Source organism: Phlebotomus papatasi, chromosome 2 (assembly GCF_024763615.1).
Source record: "Phlebotomus papatasi isolate M1 chromosome 2, Ppap_2.1, whole genome shotgun sequence".
Lineage (NCBI taxonomy): Eukaryota > Metazoa > Arthropoda > Insecta > Diptera > Psychodidae > Phlebotomus > Phlebotomus papatasi.
Window position 1 is genome coordinate 19,944,662 of NC_077223.1, and position 23,374 is coordinate 19,968,035.

Genomic DNA, 23,374 nt, shown 5'->3' on the forward strand with positions numbered 1-23,374 from the left:
CAACCCCATATATAAAAAAAACCTTTAGTCATTGGTTAGGTATGCATAATCCCGGAACCCCCTGTATTAGAGCTTTCCTCACAAATATAGAAGTCTATAATAAGAAAAGAGGTGCTAAAGGCCCATCAAACAGACTGGACCGGGACAACTAACTGTCATGTGTCCAGACTATTCATAGCCAATATCGATAAAAAACGGGCAGATTATAATGTGAGTGTGAGCCACTGGAGAACCTGGCGGGTTGCCAACAATTTAACCGGATATTGTTAGAAAACACATCTGAATGAGATTGGCATCCAATGCGATCCAATATGCAGAGGATGTAATGAGACTGAGGAGACGGTCATACGCCTTGTGTGTGACCACCCCAGTTTATGTAATTTGAGGCGGAGGCTGCTTGTTAAAGCGGTACTGCCTCAAAGAGAATTATCAAGGATACAGTCGGTCTGTTTGATGGAGTTTATCCGGAGAACGGGCTGGCTTGACACATCCTGCTCTTAATAGGGTAAATTTTAGTGAATGCGTAATGGGTCCTATAGAAAGCCTGGATGCAACGGTCATCTTTTGATTGTCTCATCTTCTAAATCTAAATATTTACCGTACTGTGTATACCTGTATATTTGCTGATGTTTCAAATAACGATATTTTTCATTTAGAACTTTTAATCCCTCATACTCAGAATATGATAGTTAATCCTCTATCATTAAATTATAAGATTATATATTTACAAGGATCAGCCTGAGTCGGTTTGGAACTTTATTTTTCTGAAAAATTTTGAATTACAAAACTAGCATGGAAATGCAACTCTTTGTGCAAAATATGTAGTTCACTGAACTGTCGTCTCATAAATTATCCCATTCTCCCCTAGAACACTGAGCTCCTTTTGTCACTTGATTGACATTGCATTGTCGTGATGTTTTTAACACTTTCATGTAGAGCTGCCTTGGAACAATATTTTTGAAACACCTGTGGCCAAATTTGCGATGTGGTACGAATTTTAAATTTTTGACCCGTTTTCTACGATACACCCTATATTAAGAATGAAAGTCCCAGAGTCAACAAACCAAACCACCCGCCCACCTTTCCTCAAAATAGGGAATATTGCTACATATAGATACAGAATGTACAGAAGAATGTGTAAATCGTTTAGAATTGCCAAAGATGCCTCATTCTACATATATATAGCTTTTACCGCAGCTTTTTGGCTTGGGTTGTTCCCTTAAAAAATATATGACGTCGAGACGGTAATGATTACCTGAATTAACTTTCATGTATTTTAAGTAGCTTTAATATCCCCCTTCAACTCATCCTTTCATGGGTTATTTTTCGCAAGGGATTTTAAAACCCAAAAGTGAAAACGAGAAAAGTTCTTCGGTGCGTAAAAATTTAAATTATATCCTCTTTTCACGAAAAACCCCCTTAGAAAAATAACATTGTCAGATAGTCACCTTAATATTAAAATAACAAAAGACACATTCTAATCTCATTCATATGGTATAAAAACAGTGAATGTATGTTAAAAAAATCTAGGGTAAGGGCTCATAATTTTGACCAGTCTGCTTATAAACATCGATGTTCCAAGTTTGAAGTGCAATATTTTCAATACTAATTTACTTTTTTGTTACTCTCTTTTCAGAAGGATTGTTTAGAAACTTGGCAAGCTATTTATCGTCTTTGTTTTACTAAAATTAGTTTTAATACGTTTAAAAATGAATTGATATGTAAAGGTGAATTTGATTCTTATTTTGGACAACTTGGTTATTAATTTGGACAACTTGGCTGTAAATATGGACAGCTAATCCGCCTCAACAGGATGCCCATTGTTCTTCATTTCATGAACCAATTTTACCAAGTCCTCTTCCTGTTCATGTAAGGGAAACGTTGAATGTCACAAGATGCCTAGAAATTTTCCATATCATTGATTAAAGTGAGTTGACTTCGGTACTCCAAGTACGTGCGGATTCGCTCATTTCCTGACCTTTCCGGGAACCTTTCAAGGCTTTTCTCGCTACATCTCTTTCATAGAGATGATGCTCCTTTGTTTCTCCAGACATTTGTCCAACCTAGTCATCACAAAAGCTAAAACTTCACGAAATTTCGTGAGAAAAACACCTGTCTAAAATAAGGAGTATCACATCACTGGTGAATATCTTAGAAAATTTCCCATTTATCACACGAAAAATCTAATTCACAAAGCAAATCTCACTTCAGGTCAAATGTGCAAATCACCAGTAACGTGAATCAACACAATATTCAATGAATATTCAATAATATCACTCAAAAACGAAGAAACATTGTTAGTACTTCATCAAAACTAAATAAGACTGAAATAAACACAAAGTTCTGTCATATTTCTCGTAAGCAATTGCTCACTCTGAATTTTCAACAAAGCAATTTCAATTCAAATCATATTCAAAATTTAATGTATTTAGTGTTAAAATCTTTTTCAAAAAGAACAAATATTTAGATAGAATTCATTATTCATCAAATATTGGAATAAAAATCCATCATTTTAATCAATTTATTTTTAGTGTCCAATTTTATCCTCAAAGTGTCCAAAATAAGAAACTGGACAAAATTATGAGCCTTTCCCCTATACTTGTGCTATTTGTTGAGAAAATAGCATTATTCTGCCTTTCTGAAATGTTGACTTATATTAAAGAATTACTCGTCTATTTCCCAAAATACGAGATATTTAGTGAAAACCTTGGCAAATGGATTGATGAAATAAAATAATACCACATTGTATGCCAGAACTTCTTACATCAGACGAATATAAGGGAATTGTTTGGGATGAAAATTTTGAAAGAAAGCACAATGAGCTTTTAATGGTTTCAAAGCAATAGAAATGACACTTTTTTTCATTCTGACAAGGGTTGAAGCTTTTCTTTCATCCATTCTCCGCCTATTCCCCCCTCCCCCTTCCACCCTTAGAAAAAAAAACATATTTGTTTGACTTCCATTCTATCTTTAGAAAATCCATTAGGCACAGAAAAGGAAAATAATTTACCTCAAGTTCAATGTAAGGAAAAAGGGATATCAAATATAAATTGAAAATCTAACCAAACCACACCACATCATATCCTGACGGAAGATATTAATTAAATTTCAGTGGGGGAAAACATGGTGCACTAACGAAAAGGATGATGTCGTATAAGAAAATTTAACGCTTGTTACAAAACTGAGAGCATCACACAGAGTGATTATTTCATTATTCAGAATTTGTGGGAGATTAATTTCATACAACTAAGTTGGAGAGCTTTTGGTGTGGAGAGTTATGTATCAGTAGGTGACATTTGTGGACTTTATGCTACCAAAGTATTTATTGAGGTCACAATTTATGTAACTTTGTTATTAAGTTTTAATACTATTATAACGTTCGACTATGATACAGTGTTGTGGAGTGCAAAATGGATTTTAATGGCTGTATCCATCATATTTTTATCACCATATATATACCCCACAAATATCATTCCATGTTAGCAGAATTTTCCCATACTCTGGGCTTCTGCTGTGTAAGATAAAATAAAAGACATTTTGAAAATCCACAAATGCTACAGAGAAAGAGACCGATTCATAAAAAATAATAGCATGGCTATTTTACGTGATTGTTGTAATTTGCACCTTTCCGCACAGACACACAATATTCATCCCACCCTCCCCACATCGACGGCAGGGTGAGCCACAAAACTTGCAATAGAAAGTCAGACGTTAAAAAGGAACAGGAAAATCAAATTTACTTGAATTTTCCTATAGGGAAAACTGGGGCAGCATCGAACATGGGGTAGCACCGAACACTGAATTTTATTTCTAAACTGCTTGGACTGTGACGATCATTTTTTCAGTGGACAACCATTCTTACGTGGAGGACTACAACCATTATGGCACCCCAACTTCATACGATTTAATCGAAGACTGATTAATCGAAAAATCTACACACTTGAGAGAAATCCGAAAAAGTTAAAATAACATTCTGGAAATGTTTATTTTACCCTGCAATATTGATCCGAAATCGGTGTAAATATTGTGCTTTTTAGGTGTATTAGGGGTTAAAGTTACCCTTTTTCATGCTAATTTTACCCTTAAAAAGGTGCAAAATTAACATTAAAAAATGTTGATATATTTTTACACCTAAAAAGTGTTAAAATTATGAAGAAAAAAATTTAATCGCATCTCCATTTTTTTCTCAGTGCACCCGGTATCTATGAATTCATACAGGTCTCGTCCTCTGAAGTCTAATATCTACTACCCCGTGTTCGGTGATATCCCAGTTTTCCCTACGGTATGTCGATTGAAGGAAATCTGTAATGAACGATGGAAAGAAGTAGTAGTAAGTACATTATCCACTACTTCTTTCCATCGTTCAAAGTGACAAAAATGACATTAAATGATTTTGTCTTATAGAGGCTTGTATGGTAATCTTCTGATGTTGTCGAACGACTCCATGACCGACAATTGAACGAAATGTCGATCAACAAATCCTAAACTAGTTCTTCTAGAGCTTTTTTGAAGTAATTCAACATCGAGATAACGACAATTCGAATCCTCGTAGCGTTGAAAAAAATTTCGTTGTCCTTCACGAGATTTATTAATAAGATTTAACTTCTTATGCGTGAATGTCGAAAAATAACATCTAGATATAAAATATGTAGAATTTCCTTCTCTTCATAACTTATCAGCACAATTTTTTCACAAATTTGAAAACGAGTTGGTCAATGAAACTTGGTATATCCTTAAAACTTGGACCCATGAAATTCATTGGTGATAGTCCTAGATTTCAGATATTTTTTCGTTCACTTTATGTGGCTAGGTCAGAAAGGTCAAAAATTAGTTTTTCGTGTGAGGACGGTAAATAGTGAGTAATGGTGCTATTCCAATGAAAAAGTGACCATGTTTTTCTAGCACATTAGTGTTCTCAAGTACTAAAAAGACCATGACTGTTCCCACATGTTATTTCAATTAATGTCAAATGGCATTGTGATCGGGTGAAAGCTTGCTCGGAGGGAATATTCGAATTCGGATTTCGGTTGAACTTTTCTTTTGTGTCGGTTCCGGTCATGACTATTTGGTGATTTTGAAACACGACGAGGACTGGGGAAAATATGAAGTTTTTGTGCAGACAGAAGAACCTTACATCTTGTCAATCATGATAAAGAAAATGTAGAAAATACTATGAAAGTGAAAACATTAAATTAATCTTGTCGATTTCCTAACCGAAATTCGAATTCGAATATTCCCGCCGAGAAAGCTTTCACCCCCGATCACAATGCCATCTGACATTCATTGAAATAACATGTGGGAACAGTCATGGTCTTTTTAGTACTTGAGAACAGAAATGTACTAAAAAACATGCTCATTTTTTCATTAGAATAGCACCAGAACAACAGAGACTTTTCTTGTCAGTTGAACACTTTCTTTTCAATTAATAACTGGTAATGTGGCATAAGGATTTTCTCAGTATTGTTTTTACCTTTATAAGAAATAATATCGCAATTAAAAAGAACCAGAGACTGAGGGACAAACTCAGAATTTCTTCAGCCAGAGAAATGATTCATTAGAATATTCCATTTGAAAATTCAATTTATTCCACAAATTTATAAATTTAATATTCGTTTATAATTTAAAATAAATTCAAAAAATAGTATATGTAACTTAAGAGTAAAGTGAATCGAACTGAATTCAATTCAATTGAATTTATTTCCATTTCATTTTTAATCCTTTCCACTCCCATGTGTCCTTTTCCGTCTTAACATTGATATCAACCTCCAGGACCAAGTGCTAGAAATGTCCCTTCACTGGCTGTATGTTTTAGTTTTAAAATTATTATGTTCTACGTTTTCAATGCTGGTCGATCAGTTGGGGCTGGATTATACCCAAAGCTAATCATCAGTTCGTTAATTGTTTTATAACCTATTATTTGGTCAAATTTGGATTGTTTTTTTGAGGTACTCAGTCACAAAGCTATTTTAAATTACAAGAGTCGACCATTGACTTTTTTAATAAATTCCTCTGACCTTGAATTGTCTACTAAAAAAAGTAATGATGGTGATTTGAAGGTAAGGGAAACTTCTGTAAAATTTCCGCAGATATTCCACATAAACTCCGCAGGAATTGAACAGAAGTTCTGCGAAAATTCCGCAGAAATTCTGTGCAAATTCCACAGAAATTCCGCGAAAATTCGGCAGAAAAATAGGAAGCAACACAAAAAAGTCGATAATGCAGAAGCACTTGATGCCAGTAACGTGCTAAAAAAAAGTTTAGAATAAAGATTTTCCCTTTTTATTTTTCATTGGAATAGCATCATTACTCATTAACCCTGGTTTTTAGGTCATATTATCTTATATGAGTATTACTTATAACAGCTTTGCGATTTTACTATTCCTCACCCATTATTGTGATTTTTACTACTTAATCGTATTGATGTCATTTGTTTTTTATTTTTTTCTGTAAAAAAAAACTTAAGCTACCCAACTAGTAGTCTAAATCAAAAATCGTCAACTTTTAATGCTTCCACAATTGAGTTCCCTTCACTTTAAATACTGAAGTAGTATAAAAATTACGTATGTAACTATTAAATACTTTTTAGTAGTTAATTATATTTGTGATTAAGCATGTGAAACATTGAACCCTGGATTTAAAAGTAAAATAGTACTTTGCTTACGTAGATAGTGAACCCCCTTCCAATATGTTACCAGTCAATAAAAAATTCCATGATTATATTCCATAAATTGCAATTTTTGTGTTCACCCTGCACATTCAATATAACATGGAACAAATATAAAGCACTGTGACCATAGTGATAAAAAACACGTTATAGTACCAATAAAATATGAGTAGGTATAATAATAATAGTGTTACTCACCGGAACAAGAAATCTTCTCACTTCAGCCAGGGCGTAGGCTATTCGTGCATGAGCTTCAGCCGGTGCTGCAAATGTTGATATTTCAACGTGCAAATCTTCAGATAAATGGGAATATCTTGGATCTCCACTCAATCGTAATTCCTCCTCCTGTGCAGACAAAAATTCAAAATGAAACTCATGCATTATATGCTTCAAATGATAACAAAATTTAAATGAACTTTTCTTTCTCAACATTAGCATTTTGTATTTTCTATTAAAATCATAAATATTTTAATTTAATTATGAATTCCCTTAAAATTTAATTTACAAAATAGCTTTAGCCAGAGAAAGTTTCGAGTGTTTTATCTCTACACGTCACTTTAATTCAAAACTTTCCAATCGAATATCCAAAATAAATTTCACTCTGTAGTCAGCATATTAAGTAGAATAAGGGCATGGTAATCCATAAATTTTGTAACTTTTCTTTCTCTGCCAAAGCATTAAGAAACTCACCTTTTTCCGATCCTTCATTGATCCTCGACCAAGAACAGCCATTTTACACATTGTATCCTCTTGAAGACGCTTCATGGAGTTTCCTTTGGGACCAAGTAGTTTTCCCACGAAATTAAACTGTGAGTTTTCCATCCATCAGTGTTTACATGTTGTGACCAGGCCCAACATAGATGGGGGAGTGCAATAAAACAGAATAACATTTACTTTAAGAGACTATCTTGTTTTCCTTTTAGTGACTCTGGAGACTTTACGGCAAAATAGAGGAAGGGAGTAATTGTGGCTTTAAGATAAGGAGAGGCAATCGTAAAGTATTTAGTTTGCATTAAAACATTGCCAATTATGTTTTTTCTATGGGTAATTTTTTCCTAGAATATTGCAGAGAAAGTTTTCGAATAATTGTAACATTTATCCAGGGAGTGTTTTATTGCTCGAAACTCAGAGAGAAGAGCATAACATAGTTTGTTATAGTTCTCCATTATTATTCGATTTTTTCCCTAAAACTTAACTTGAGATTATTATAATTTTCCTTCTATTTGAATACTTTTCCTTATATATGAATATTGCGTATAACTAATAAATGAGAACTATTACTATTTTTTTAAGCAATAAAATTATTATAAAGTAATAAAATTATAAAAAAATACCTATGTTAGACGTCGCATTAATATTTTTGTGAAGTTAAATTTTAAAGCAGAGTTAAAATACACTTTTTAAACAAACTTCTCTGAACTCGAACGTAAATAAATTATCTAACTTTGATTGTGTTTCCATAGATGCATTCGAAATTAGTAATACTTCTGTAAATGGTAGGGGGATACTCGTCAGTTTTATATACTTTGCACACTTCGCATATAGCATTGGGGCTTCTTTTTTACAACACCACAAAACAGGTAAACTCCTATAAAAAAAAGGAGGAACTGCTTGTAATTTCGGACAGCTCGTAATTTTGGACACTTTGAGGGTAAAGTCGGACACTAAAAATTAATTGAATAAAATTATGGAATTTTCTTCTAATATTTAATTAACAATGTATTCTATTTAAATATTTATTCTTTTTAAAAGATATTAGCACTAAATTCATTCAATTTTGAATATGATTTGAATTTAAATAGCTTTGTTTAAACTTCAGTGTTAGCAGTTTCTTAAGAGAAATATGACAGAACTTTTGTCAGTGATTTATCAATGAGGTGATATTTATTATTTTATTTTTTTTATTAGGGTTATCTGAAAGATGTTTGCCCCGATCTTTTTTTAGTTTTACTCATAATTAAATGCTTAAAAAAAACAAAAAAGCATCATCTCTACGAACGAGATACATTGCAAAAATCTTTAAAAGAGACCCGGAAAGGTAAGGGAATATGTGAGTCCGCGCCTACATAGAGTGCGGAAGTGAACTCTCTTTAGTGACTTACATAGAAGATTTCCGGGCTCCTTGGGGCACCCTATGGTTCCTTCTCATAAACAGGAATAGGGTTTGGTAAGTTAGATTCTTAAAATGAACCACAATGGTCATTCCATTGTGATAGATTAGCTGTCCAAAGCTACAAGCAAAAGATGTCCAAAATAAGAAGCAAGAGATATCCAAAATTAGTCAAATTCATGTCTGCCTCTTTATTCATTTTTAAACGTGTTAAGATTAATTTTAGAAAAAGCAAAGCGATAAACTATTTTTCAAGGTTCTGAACAACACTTCTGAAAAGGAAGTGAGAATGATTTTTTGAATTTGTATTGAAAATATTACACTTCAAACTTAGGACATTGTTACTTACATGCATCGTGTCCCAAATTACAAACAACCTCTATTACAAATCTTTAATTTCAATGATTCGCAACGAGGAAAGCAATTCATAATATGAATTACAGAATGTACGAATGTACCCTCTAGAGTTAAATTGCAAACTTATAAACCTAATAATTTTATTTTTAAATTACCAAATGAAAATATGATAAATTAGTTAGAACGAAAACATAAACATACAGAGACCAACCAAAGGCTTTTTTTTTCACTAAAATCAGATTTTGTTTAATTTAATAAAATAATATATTAACGTTTTTGATCCTAATCCTAATGCTTCCTTATGGAACACCTAATGAGTTTCGTTCTTTAATTAATTAAATAATTTATTTATTTAAATACAGGATGAGTCAATTAAACTGCAACTAAATTTAGATCGCTTTAACTTTAAAAGCATTCGGGACACCATGCTCAAATTTTGCATAAAGTCAGTTCATTTTATTGGTTACAAGCCCACAAAAGCATTTATGAAATTTTTTTGTGATTTTCTTTTATCAGTAATGGCATTCAAAAATGATGGCGCGATTGCTCTAGGGTAAAGTGATACAAGTTGGACATAGTGTTACAAGTTGGACAATTCGCCGGTACAAGTTGGACATGGCTTTTTTCTTGATAAATACAGTACAAAATTTGTTTTTAAGCACAAGGAACCAAATTATAAAACCAAAGCATTAAAAACATACAAATAAAAATGAAGTACTAAATTTATCAAGAAAAAAAGCCCTGTCCAAATTGTACCATTGCCCAACTTGTACTACTATCCAAATTGTACCACTTTACCCTATATTTAACCGGAAAGGTTCCAATGATTATCTTTAGGTCCCTTCAAAACCTGAATGGGATTAAGTCTTTTGAGTTTTGAAATATAACTCGATACAGGGATACTGCCAGCATTAAAAAGCCCAGATAAGCTTATGGTAGCTGAGATTCTTTACAGGTGACCTCGAAATGCGTGCAACTCGAGGTGCTTGCAACTCGGAATACGTGAAAATTTGATTGTGAGTTGAATTTTGGGGGTAAAAAATCACGTCGAGCAAACGGTTCTCGGACACCGAAATGGATACAATTGGCTCGTCGCGATTCTTTACCCCCAAAATTCAACTCACAATCGAATTTTCACGCATTCCGAGTTGCAAGTACCCCGAGTTGCACGCATTTTGAGGTCACCTGTAAAGAATCTCAGCTACCATAAGCTTATCTGGGCTTATCACTGGTCATTTACTATTTTAAATAGTCTGATTAGGGAAGACCAACAAAAAAAAAGTTCATTGAAATCGGTTAATAAACATAAGAGTCCGGTCCATATGGATATGGTAAGGGTCGGGGTACAGATGGTAGTGGGTTGGGGTAGAGATGGATGGGACCCATCGTTAGAAAGATCTTGATCTCAGATATAATATAAACTAAAATTTTGTCATAATCACTTCAGAAACACCAAAAATGCAGTCAGGTCATGACATTTTTGGTTATAGCTTGGGTCAGGGAACATCGAGGGTGGAGTGCGACCCACCGTTGGAAAGGTCTCGACCTCAGCTACAACATATTAAGATTTAAAGAAAAAAGCATCGTCTAGTTTTCCAAATATTCGCGATCGATTAATCGAAAATTGATTTTTCGATTAATTAAACTTTAGATTTTATCGGATGAAATTGAGATGTCATAAGGGTCGTAGTACTCAACGAGAGCTTTCCAAAACACCAAAATTTTTCGATTTCCGATAATTAGAACCGGAGGTATGGCCATTTGAAAATTGAATTTTTAACCCCTCTAGCTCTGGTCAGGTCTGGTCAGGTGGCTCTGGTACAAAGAAAATTCTCTCGACTTCTCCAGAAGGAGCATTTTGTTGGTCAATGTCATGACTAAAATATACCAGAGTGTCAATCCGCTGAAGGCAGCCCTTCGTCTTGAATGAGCTCACATGCCGGAGTCTCATGTTCGAGCAGCATGTGATGCGTTCATTGATTAACACAGGCCTATTATCCATTCCAAAGGTGATTTTATTCAAAATTTTAAATAAATTCTCAAATGTTGACTATTTTCTGACTTTTTCACCTTTACGTCAATAAATTTCATTTTCAAATAAAAAATAGAGCACTTTCAAAAGTTGCAGTTCAATTGACTCACCCTGTATAAGGAGTACATTTAAGAAAATACAAACTGTAAAACTTATTTTCTTTTCTTTTTGAGAATCTTTCTTAAATTTTTGTTCTGTTAAACTATTAGAAGATTTGTAAAACTTTTTAAAAGGCATCTTTTAAAATCTTTCTCAAAGATATTATTTCTTAAATCAATTCAAAACTCAAACATCAAACACTTTGTATTTAAATTTTCTCAGAGCTCAAGATTTGAGTAAAATTGTTTCATCCTTTTATATAATATTTTTCGCGTTTTTCGCTCTAATAAAACTCTTTACTTATGTTGAAAAATGTATTATGGAAAAGTTATTGAAGAAGGAGAAACAGTAACTGGACATTGGGTAGGGCGAAAAAAGGCCAGGATAAATGTGAAAAAGGAAAATTTCGACATGAACTAAAAATTATTCTTGACTTCACTCCACAATTTGCTCCAATATCTCTATGTATATAGTATTATATATGCATAGATATATTATCTGGTGAAAAGGTCTTCCCCTATTCCCAAGCTGTCTTAAGGATAGCAGTGAAACTTCAAAACTCTCTCTCTCTCTATAGCCTTTTCCATTGGGGCATGGGGTATGGAACCATTATAGAGGGTCGTTTTCATAATGATGGCATTTCAAATTTATTGAGTATAAATCAGTAATGATGCCAAGTACATCCACTCTAAGTATATGTACATAGAAATTGATAATATGGAGAAGGGAAGGGTAGCACGTGCATAAAATAATAAGAGGAAAAATTACAAGTATTTCAACTCAACTCGATTAAAAGATCATTTCTTAACATAAAAATTCAATTAATCCCAAGATGTTGGATAATAAGTAATTGAATGTATAATAATTTTTACATCATCCTAACCAGTTTATTCAATTAAATTCTGTAGAATTTATAATTCTGCATATTAAAGAATATATACCATCAGATGGATTTTTTTAACGAGTTCCAATGGAAAATCAATATCAAAACGATTTTAATATCTTTGGGTTTTGTGAATAAATTCCCCGTGCAAATCTCCTTTTTTGTTAAAATAACACGAATAATTCAATTTGGACAATTATAAATGAAATTTAAAGGGCTAGGAGGGAAAAAAGGGACAAAATCAGGGATTTAATGTTACCTTGGGATGATCCCTTACAGGAACCGCCACCCTAACAGCCACCTTTATTGGTTTATCTCTTGTGATGTCCAAAAGACGACTCTTCTCACTCGATGATCCTGGAAAGGAGATAAGAAAGAAATCCCATAATTCTCATCATGCCAACACATATACTCAAGCAATTAATCTCTGATTGATTATCCCATTTAATCCTAAAACTTGCTCAGCTAATACACTCTATACAGCGTTATTAAATAATAATGCGTATTAAAATCCTAGCTTAAATCTCTATCCACTTCGCTTCAAGAGTCATAAGGAGAAAGAGGAAATCTCCATCATTTTATACATTATCATCTATTTCGACGAGAAAAAAAGGCAATATAGAAAAATGTATGATATTCAACAAGTTTCATCGCTTTTCCGCTATGAAACATTTTTTGGGGACTATATGGAGAGAAATATTTCCTTTTTGTATACACACTCAGTTAATAAATTATAGGACCACACTTTTAGTTTCAAATTAATGACCGAAGTAGTAAAATAAACTAATTTGTGATATACACATTATTTGTTTTTAAACTTTTTTATGTTATTTCCAAAAGAACTCTTTTTCGGTTAATTTTAATTTTTAGTCAAAAAAAAAGAAAAGTAATGTGAAATTGCATAAAACCTGAAATACAAAAATTTAAAGGGAGTGCCTCATTCCCATTTTTACCAACAAGGGTTTCTAGTTTCGAGTTTAGCGATTTTTCAGTCGAATAGAGGAAAGTACTCTCCTTTCGAACGTTCAAGCCTTCGAATAATGTGAATTTATTTTACTTTTTCTAAGGGACTTACACATAATTATCATGTATTATCAATTATTGATGATAAGCTAACTAATATTTAATAGAAATGCGTAAGTCTCTTAAGAAAAATAAAAGAAAATTCAGTTTATTCGAAGGCATGAACGTTCGAAAGGAGAGTATTTTCCCCTACTTTTTATTTATAAAAGTAGGGGATTTATTTATATTTATAGTATTTATAAAAAAAAAATTTATAAAAGAAAAACGATTTTTGAATTTATTGGATTTAACGAAATACATTGTTTTTCCCGAGACTTTTTTTGAATTATTTTGGTTTCGCGAAAAGTTTTACGGGTTTTTCAAGTAACAATTTTTGATTTTCAAGGGTTCAATGAAACATTTTTCGGATTTTAAGGTTTTGCGAAACGTTTTTCGGGCAATTGGAAAGGGAAATGTGAACTATTTCTATCAGGCTTTTCTTATTTACGTGGAAAGGAGCATGTAGAATAAAATTGATTTATTAAACCAAAACCATCAAAAATTTTATTTGGCTATCAAAATAATAAAATAATAGGGTTATTGCTTGCATCTTAGATTGTATTGGAAGACATGGGGCAAAGCGCACCAAACATATTTATTTATGTTTTTTACGGTTCCTCAAAAACCTTAGATATTCTCATTAGAAATATACTTAATATTTCACAAGCGTTTAATAAGAGCTTTAAAACCGTTTTTGTTTAAACAAGTGTTATATATTTTCTGTATTTTTTAGTTTAACTAACAAGTTCGTAAAAGTTCGTAAACACACGAAAAACTGTTTGTAAAATTTCATCATTTGTTCATAAAGTTTTATGACCAACGCACAATAACTTTTGTTTGTAAACATGTTTTCAAAATTTCCTATGATAGAGAGCGAAATGATTAGATCTATATTTCATTCACTCTCATTGAAATTTCAAAAACATATTTACAAAATAAAAGTTATTGTGCGGTGGGCATTAGCAGACAATCAAATATTTGTAAAAGAACAAAAACACATGTGACGTAATCCGGTGGCAGCCAAAATCCCGAATTTCAAAATCCTGAAATTTTTGAAATTTTATAGAGGAAACTGTTTAGAATAATTTCCTAAGACACAGAAGATTTCCCTTTGCCTCCTGCAAGCGCGAGTGCAATCGTGGGAGTAGCTGTGACACTTTTAAGAATTCGGGATTTTGGCTTTCGGGATTTTGGCGTTCGGGATTTTGACCGGGACCCGTCTTTTACCCTTTAAGGACGAGAAGGTTAAAAATTGGGGGTCAGAAAAAAAATCATTTTTTCCAACTTTTTAGAGTAAAATTCAACTTTAGAAGGCCGTAGGAAAAATTTCATTTTTGGGTCACCGGTGACCCAATTGTCATTAAAGGGTTAAACTTGGTTTTTAATTAGACCCCATCTTCTTCAATAATGTCCATTTGGCAAATTTAAATTTTGTCAGAGATTTGTCGAATTTTGTGAGATTTTTTTTTTTTTAAATTATATTTCCGGTGCATATATGATTGAAGCGTTTGAACTCACATATTTCTCATACAAATTGTAAATCGAATAAAAAAATTTTAACTAAACAATGTACAGGGAATTCCGGCTTAAATGAAAACGGATTGAAAGAATTTGATATGAATTGCATACTATTGGGAGCTCATTTATAAAATAATTTTTGAAATGCTCCTAAATGTATGCAATTTCTTTACGCAGTAAATTTGAAATACATTTCTTATGAACCGTTGACGCTGAAAATAGTCTGAAAAATTGGCGCCAAAAATGTTTTGCGTACATCACGGCACTTCCGTAACTTATTCCAAAGTCCGCTCCTGTGGGTATGCAATTTTTTTTGTGTCACTGGAATGAATTCGCGGGTTCTTTTCCGCCCCGAGAATTTCTTTGAAAGCGAAACTTTCTGTACAAAATGGCAATAAATAACTGCTCTGCTGAATATAAGTCGAACAACTCGTTTCTTTACAAAATACGTTTTAATTTTAATCGCTTTTTTAATATTTCTTTATACGCACTACCTTCCCTGTGAATATTATACTTGAGAGATAGCTATTTTCAAAGTTATAGAGATTTTAAATCTCAAAAAACCCATATTCTGCATGTAAAATCTCAGCTTCAAATCGCTTTCCTGTAAAATTTGTCTACTGTGAGTTATTTATTTCCTATTCTGAGCGTTCGAAATATCCAATATATCGAAATAATTAAGTAAAATATTTTGAGAAATGTGGTTGACTAAAACATACATCATCAGCAATTGCAATTTGCAAGCTTTCATAGTTTTCGTTATCACTAAAAGTTTTTTTTCAACTTTCAAAAAATAAAATCGTAAAAAATCATACGTAAATATCCTTTACAAGTATCCCTAACGGCGTTGTCACACTTGCACATTAAAATTTTAATGTGATTCACATTAATTGTCGCTTGTGAGCATCTAAATATGTTATTTGTGTCTTTGAGCCACTTAATATTTGGGGTTTTTCTATTTATTGATAAAGAAGTGGACTTGGCCTGTAAAAATAAGTTTAAATTTACCTAAAGCATAAATGTTTTTCACATTAAAAAAATTAAAGAGAAAATCGCATTAATTTTTCGCATTAATGCTATAAATCAATTTATATCAAATTTTGCGGGCCAAGACTACCTTCGCGCGCAATTAATGTGAATCATCGACAATTAATGTGAATTTAAGCGACAATTAATGTGAATCATATTAAAATTTTAATGTGCAAGTGTGATAACACAGTAAGTTTGAGTCCAATCGGACAAAGACGAATTTCACCTTACAAAAGGAGAGATTGTAAATAACCTCAGCAAAAATAATCTGAAAAGATACTTCTAATAACAATGGCATAGAAATTTATACATAGAACATACAAATTGATTACCAACATAATAAAAGCTATAAGAAATCAAAATTAATGGCTGGCCTTATAATTTAATAACTAAGTGTATGTGCATAATACAACATTTATTAAATTATGATGTTGATGCTAAAAGGAATATAATGTAATATCATACATTTGATATTGAAATTTTATTGCATGAACGCACTGAACATAATGTAGTAGACTAACGCATTATGTTAAGGCGTTGTATGTAATAAACATAAGTCCATATAAATCCATAGGATAAACCTCCTAATCTGCTTCTATTGAACTTCATATGAGAAAAGGACGAAAATCTTTTTTTTTCGGAATATCGCTAGGGGTATATAATTCTTTTTAATACTTTTTCTGTGGTGGATATTTTCATAAGATTACTGGTAACTAGATTTTCCCCCCATTCCAACATCATTCAAGAGATTATGTTTATTGCCACTTAAACTCGAGACGCATACTAAATATTTAGCACACAGAAAAGAAATCTTGGAAAGTCTGCATAAACAAAAGATGAATAATCTCTTACTCAAACTTAATTGTCTCAAAATAGAAAAGTTTAGCAGAGTGGTATGAACTTTTAAAAGATTTTTTTTGTTTATTCTGAGTGAGGTTTTCTCGTGAAAATTGCTTTTGGAAAAAAAACGTGCCTAAGTTGTGAAAATATGCTAAGTATTTATCCCCTTTTCCTTCTTCTATAATTTATGTATAAAAATTTTCATCATGACTTTTCCAACTTTTATCGAAAAAAAAGTGGATTACATAATACGTCAAAAAATAGTTCAACTTATTTTATATCCTCTCCCCAACAAGTAAAGTCTTTTGAACTCAATAGAGCTTAGCATATCTATCTACAAGCATTTTCTGCATGTTTAGCAGTTCACCACCAAACTTGGCTAGTAAAAGTTAGAAAAGAATTATCCAAGTCTGTGCATTTTAACCACTTGCAATAAATAATTTATCAAGCAGAGACAAGTCTTCAGCATTTGCTTTGCAAATATGAACAACAAAAGGCACCCATTAAGTATTTATTTTATGTATTTGACAATACAAACTGTACGCAAGTTCTTCCTGACAATCTAAACAAACTATATGCAAATTAGCTGAATCTTGAAACACAATTTATGTGGTTAAAAAAATTAAATTAGTTGTTCATTTTCATTTTGCTTTATAGCAGAAAGAGAATACTTTTGTCAACAAACAAATGTATTCTTCTATTTGCTATATGATGCACTTTCTGGATATGCTAAAATTATGTTTCACCGCATTCAGCATGGTAGCATAATTAATTTTACCGTGAATTCAAAATAGACTGAATTGTCTTACCCTTTGGCGAATAAAAAATTATAATAATTTATTTCAGTCATATCGCACAATACACTACAGAGTGACATAATTCATATTAAACGGTTTGCTACACTACTGAGAGAAATCAGAAAAAGTTAAAATAACATTCCGGAAATGTTAATTTTACCTTGAATAATTGATCCGAAATCAGTGTAAATATTATGCTTTTTAGGTATATTATGGGTTAAAGTTACCCTTTTTCAAGTTAATTTTTCCCTTAAAAAGGTGTAAAATTAACATAAAAAAATGTTGATGTATTTTTACACCTAAAAAGTGTTAAAGTTACGAGGAAAAAAAGTTAATGGCACCCCCTTTTTTCTCTGTGTAACAGTTAAAGAATAAATGTGAAAGTTCAATTAGCGGAAATATATTAAATTTCGGACAGCTGGTAATATCGAACACTTGTTATCAATCACAAAATCTCATACTTTTTTAGTATTTTCTTTTACTTTGTAAAGCCAGTACAATCCCAAACGAAAACAAGTGTAGCCTCTGCGAACGAGATGCTGTAGAAAAAAAACTTGAAAGAATTCCGGAAGCGTATGAAAGTTAAAAAAAGAAACTTTTTGTCCGATATTGCACACACAGTAATATCTGTAGTTTTTATTTATTCCAAATGTTTCAAATAACACTCCTGAAAACAAAGTAACATAAAATTTCAACTTGTATTTAAAAAAAAAATTGACGTTTCAATGTCAATGGTGCAACCCATGCAACCTGTCCGAAATTAAGTATAGTTACCCTATAATTATGCTTCGTGACATGATTGAGGAAAAAGAAATACAATTATTGAATAAAATTTTATTTTCTCCTCTGCATATACAGGGCGAAATAAATATTGTATTATTATGTTGCAATTCATTTGGCACATTTCATTAATTTAGACAGCCATGTGTCCTAACTTATTTGTGAAAGAAAAGTAAAAAAAAAAAAACAATTTTCCAGTTATAAAAATCTCATGACTGCAGAAATTAATCTAATATATTTGGTATTTCTTTGCATAACAAATGGTACAGGAGGGACCAATTGAAAAGGAAATTCCTGAAGAATCAATTGAATTTTTTATTCCATTAAATACACATAAAGTTTCATTTAAATAACAAGTATAGAAAAAAAGGGGTGACAAAGCGTCCAATGCTTTGTGAAATGCTCGAACTCGTGGCATAGAAACTAAGGTAAAGTACCCTCACTCGACCAGATTCCTCGACTCGATCGATGGGTCAATTTTTGAATGTTTCATGGTCAATTTCGTCAATTTCTATGAATTTGTCACTGGTTCGTATTATTCATGGAATGATTGACCTATTAATGTTAGATCATACGCAAAATATTATAGCAAATATAAATAAATTGAATAAATTAATCTACCGGTCGAGACGAGGAACCGGTCGAGCAAGGGCACTTTACCTTATACGGCAAAACTTTTGTACATACTTCAGCATCATCGTTTATCCGTTCACAACCGATTTGATCCGATTAATACATTACTCAAAAAATTATTTGTTCTTAATCAGATCATTACCGATTCATAACCGATTGGAACCGGTTAAGTCTTCTCATAAATTCCAAGACCTTTACAACGAGCCTGAGCATAACCTCATTCAATTGAGAAATACGCTCTCTAGATCCTTTTCAACATTGGAACTTGGGGAACTCGTGGCTATAAGTGGTGATCTTGTGGCTATAAGTGTATCCACTTAGAATGCTGGATCTATGGCTCAGAGGCCCCTGGTTCAAACGACGCTGACGAACCGCTCTCAATAATTTGGAAAACTTTGGGAACATTTACGACCAAATGTTTGTAAATGAACAAAAAATGCTCGTCAAGTGATTATGTTACGAACTATTTTTGTGAAACAGTACAAACTTTTACAAACTTGTTTGTGCGTTATACGATTTATGAGCATTTTGTAAGTCCCCAATAGGAATTCACAAACAGTTACGAACAATTTTACGAAATATTTTTTTGTAGTAAAAAAAAGACTCTTGTTTACTACTAAATGCAAACACTGAGAGAAATCCGAAAAGGTTAAAATAACATTTTGGAAATGTTAATTTTACCCTGCATTATTGATCCGAAATCAGTGTAAATATTTGGTTTTTTAGGTGTATTATGGGTTAAAGTTACCCTTTTTCATGTTAATTTTACCCTTAAAAAGGTGTAAAATTAACATTAAAAAATGTTGATATATTTTCACACCTAGAAAGTGTTAAAGTTACGAGGAAAAAAAAGTTAATCGAACCCCCGTTTTTTCTCAGTGAAGCTGACCAGATTGCCGGACGTCTTCGATCCTACAATATGCGTGGTCTTCTTCAAAAGTTCTTCATATGCTGTAATCCTTGGCGGTAACCAAAGGCAAAATTCCCTACTTACAAGTATAACAAATAAAATAAATAAAATAATATTATACAGTCAATATTAATGATTCTGTCGCGAACCCATTCATATCAAAGTCCAGTTCACGGATATTCGATTAATAAGCAATTTTTTATATGGCACTTGCAATTGGTGCGGAGCAATACCGCGAAGTGAAGTAATTTGCTCCGCCACTGAGTCAGTTCCAGATTGGCTCTTGTAAAATATCCATTTTAAATAAAATATTTTTAATTAGAAGGGCAGTATGTGTGTATTTTAATTGAGCCCCTATATTTTGGTACCGTGACCAGAAAGGGGTGGCTCAATTATGGGTACCTCTGCCTCTGAAATGATGTATGTTGGAGAAGGGTTACAACGGGAGACATTAAAGGACGGACAATTGTAGTGAATCGTGAGGTGGATTGTGATATCACGAATTCGATGGAATTTGTCGACAGTGGCAATGGGAGGGCCCAGCTCTGGAAATTCTCATTGTAAGGATTTTAACAGCAAATTATTGAGGTCCAGGAACAGGAGACTACCAGGACTACCAGTCATGGATTGGACATCTGCAGGAGAGTTCTGATCTGGATATGTCTGAATTATGTTGAGAAAAGTGGTTCCCGTTAGGTGGGAGATGAAAATTTTGGTGGGTCAAAAATCAAGGAATTATAATATACTTCTCTCTCTCTGTGAAGTTCGAACAGTAATAGGGTAAGTGTGCCAAAGTCTCAAGTTTGAAATGTAATATTTTTAATAGAAATTGTTTTTTTTTTGTTACTTTTTTATAAGGATTGTTGCTTGTAACCTTGTAGACAGTTTATTGTCTTTATTTTGTCTAAAATCATTCTTAATGCATTTTAAAATGAATAAAAATGTAGACGTAGACATTGCATTGATGGCCTATTCCGATCGACCACATTCATTCTCATAGTAGGATGCCCTTCCCGAATTCTTCCAATGCCTTTTGTAGATCATCTTGCTCGTCAAAGCGATATTTTTTGTTATTTTTTTCCATCGTATAATCTCTAGATTATACAAAAACTAAAAATTTATGGAAAGTTTATGAACAAAAAATGTGTCCGGAATTCCAAGCTAGCCGTAATTTGGCACGCTTACCCTATCTATAAACAAGACAAAGAGTGAATCTCTTACAAAAAAAGGTAATGGTATAGGGAAATTTGAAAAGTTCTCAAATTTATGACTACTCGAAAAGCTATTTAAATGTTATGCAAATTATTTATAAGGTTTTTTGGTATCGATTTTAAAATTTAAAGACAATTGAGTGAAAAGGCAAAGAAACTTAACAAAAATATAAAAGATAATAAGAAAATTGGTCTTGAAGATGAATACAAGACTGATGATTCAATGCTGATTAATGAATTCTTAATTCAATTGTTAATTAATGCAATTGTTAATGAAAAGGAAAATAAATCATTTTGAAGGACAGATCCGAAAGATCTTAATAGGGTAAGTGTGCCAAATTTCAGCATAGTTGCATATAAGCAACGAAGTCGTAAGTTTGAAATGCGATATTTTCAATTCATATTGATATTTTTTTTTTTTAATTTCCTTTTCGGGAAGGTTGTGTGGTACCTTTAAGACTAGTTTATCATCTTTGTTTTCTTTAAACCTCTTCCTAAAATATTGAAAAAATTAATAATAATATGGACATTGCTTTGGGTAGTATTCCGGCCACTTTATGTGAAATACCGGCCACCTTTTTTCTGACCACCTTTTGTGACGGAACGGATAGAAAATTTCAAAACGTCAATCGTAACGAGTTTAATATTTAGTTTAATACGTTTATATGACCCACAAGTCCTGAGATCTTCCGTGTAATTTGTCCTGAAGACCTGAAGAGTAGCATATCAAATTTACGCGCAGATTCCCGTAGCAATTTTCCCTTCCTGAACTCTTCCAAGGCCTTTTCCACATCATCTTTTTCATAAAAGCGATGGTTTTTTTCTATGGACATTGTAGAACTCAGAAATTGAAAAAAAAAACATAAAATGAATAAGAAATTTAGGAAAGCAAAAGATGTTGCCGGAATAGGCAACACTACTTCACCGGAGAGACGTTCACAAAGTATATACTTTTTTACGCGAAATACAGGATCCAGCTGGGAAATTTTACCCGAAATTTAAAGATTGATTCACTATTAACATAAACAGAAATAATCTTTAATGAAAACTAATCAATTTTCATGAAAAACACCGAAGGAAAACCTCTTGCACTTCACTACAAATCGTAAGACTGCTAGAAACACAATCGATCTGTCACATTTTTTGTAAGACTCTTTTTACACGGAGTTTTTACAACGCAATTTAAATTCAAATTATACCTAAAATTTAACGATCTTTGTGTTAATAAATCCTAAAATGAATAAATATTTAAAAGCAAATTGAATTCATTGACTATTAGAAGATAACATACATAGTTTTAATTAATTTATTTGCACGGCCGAAATTACACTCAAACTGGCCGAAATTTGGCACACTTCCCCTATTTCTGAACTTCTGTTTGACTTATTTCACTTATTGACTTTATAATCAATGATAAGGTTAGATAGGGTGAATAAGTCCAAATTCAATCATGAGGTGAATTTTTAGAGATAAAGACCTACGCCGAACATATTGACATCGATGATAGATATTGATAAAATTTGTCCGACGCGATTTTTTACACACAAATTTTTAGATTAATATTTGCCATTCTGTCTGGCTGTTGCGACGAGACCTGTATGAATTCATAGATACTATAGAGATGCTTATCTATTTGTCATAGTTTATTCATAGTTTGGAAATAAAAATCAGTGTTTTGTGCTTCACCATGTTCGGTGATACTCCAATTTCCCCTATAAAACTGGTAAAAATAAAAGGATCAAATTGATCAAAATGATCCTTTTGCAAAGGATGGATCAAATTAATTATGATAATTAATTATGATAAATGTGCATTTAAAGTTCGAAATTTGATCCATCCTTTTCAAGAGGATCAAATTTGGATCAATTTGATCCTTTTATTTTTACCCGTGTTGCGGTGCGTCGGTCAGATTCATCAAAGAAATGAAAAATATGAAGTGTTCGAAGCTAGAATGTGTGCTAGGCATGAAATCTATCCCCTATTTTGGATGCTTTGCCATCCCCTTTATGTAATATTACACACAGAGATAAACTTAATGCAACAAAGATCTATCATTATACATTTATGTTTCACTGTATATATCTGACTAAAATCCAACTATATAAGCTCCCGTGTTATCTAATCCCTTACTGCCCTGTATAAAAATAGCAAGATAATTAATTGTATAGTCTTTAAAGTTGAAGCAAAATTATACAAGAAATTGTGCAACAATAGGTACAGATACTTTAACAAAATAATTTCTTTTTTTTTGCACATTTTTCTCTGTTTCTCACCCCTCGCTGGAGAGGTTTTGTCGGTTTTGTGGTTATTTTATAAATTGGGTCACGTAAATAATCACACAATATGAATCATTATGTGGAATTGTATGGTCATTGTTCTTGCGGGTGTAAAACATTAAATTTGAGCATAAAATAATAGCAGTGAAGATAATAAATCGGATCAATACATA

General features: G+C 32.3%; 1 protein-coding gene across 3 annotated transcripts in view; it reads right to left on the reverse strand.

The window, feature by feature from the left end:
* Positions 1-23,374, reverse strand: part of LOC129803044 (KH domain-containing, RNA-binding, signal transduction-associated protein 2) — a 183,576-nt gene that overhangs the window by 52,284 nt on the left and 107,918 nt on the right. For all 3 annotated transcript variants that reach the window (XM_055849360.1, XM_055849359.1, XM_055849361.1), the window contains exons 4-6: positions 12,405-12,502; positions 7,355-7,471; positions 6,863-7,009 (exon numbers count right to left, since the gene is read on the reverse strand). In XM_055849360.1, coding sequence (XP_055705335.1) covers positions 6,863-7,009; positions 7,355-7,471; positions 12,405-12,502 — 362 coding nt within the window. The remainder of the gene's footprint in view (positions 1-6,862; positions 7,010-7,354; positions 7,472-12,404; positions 12,503-23,374) is intronic.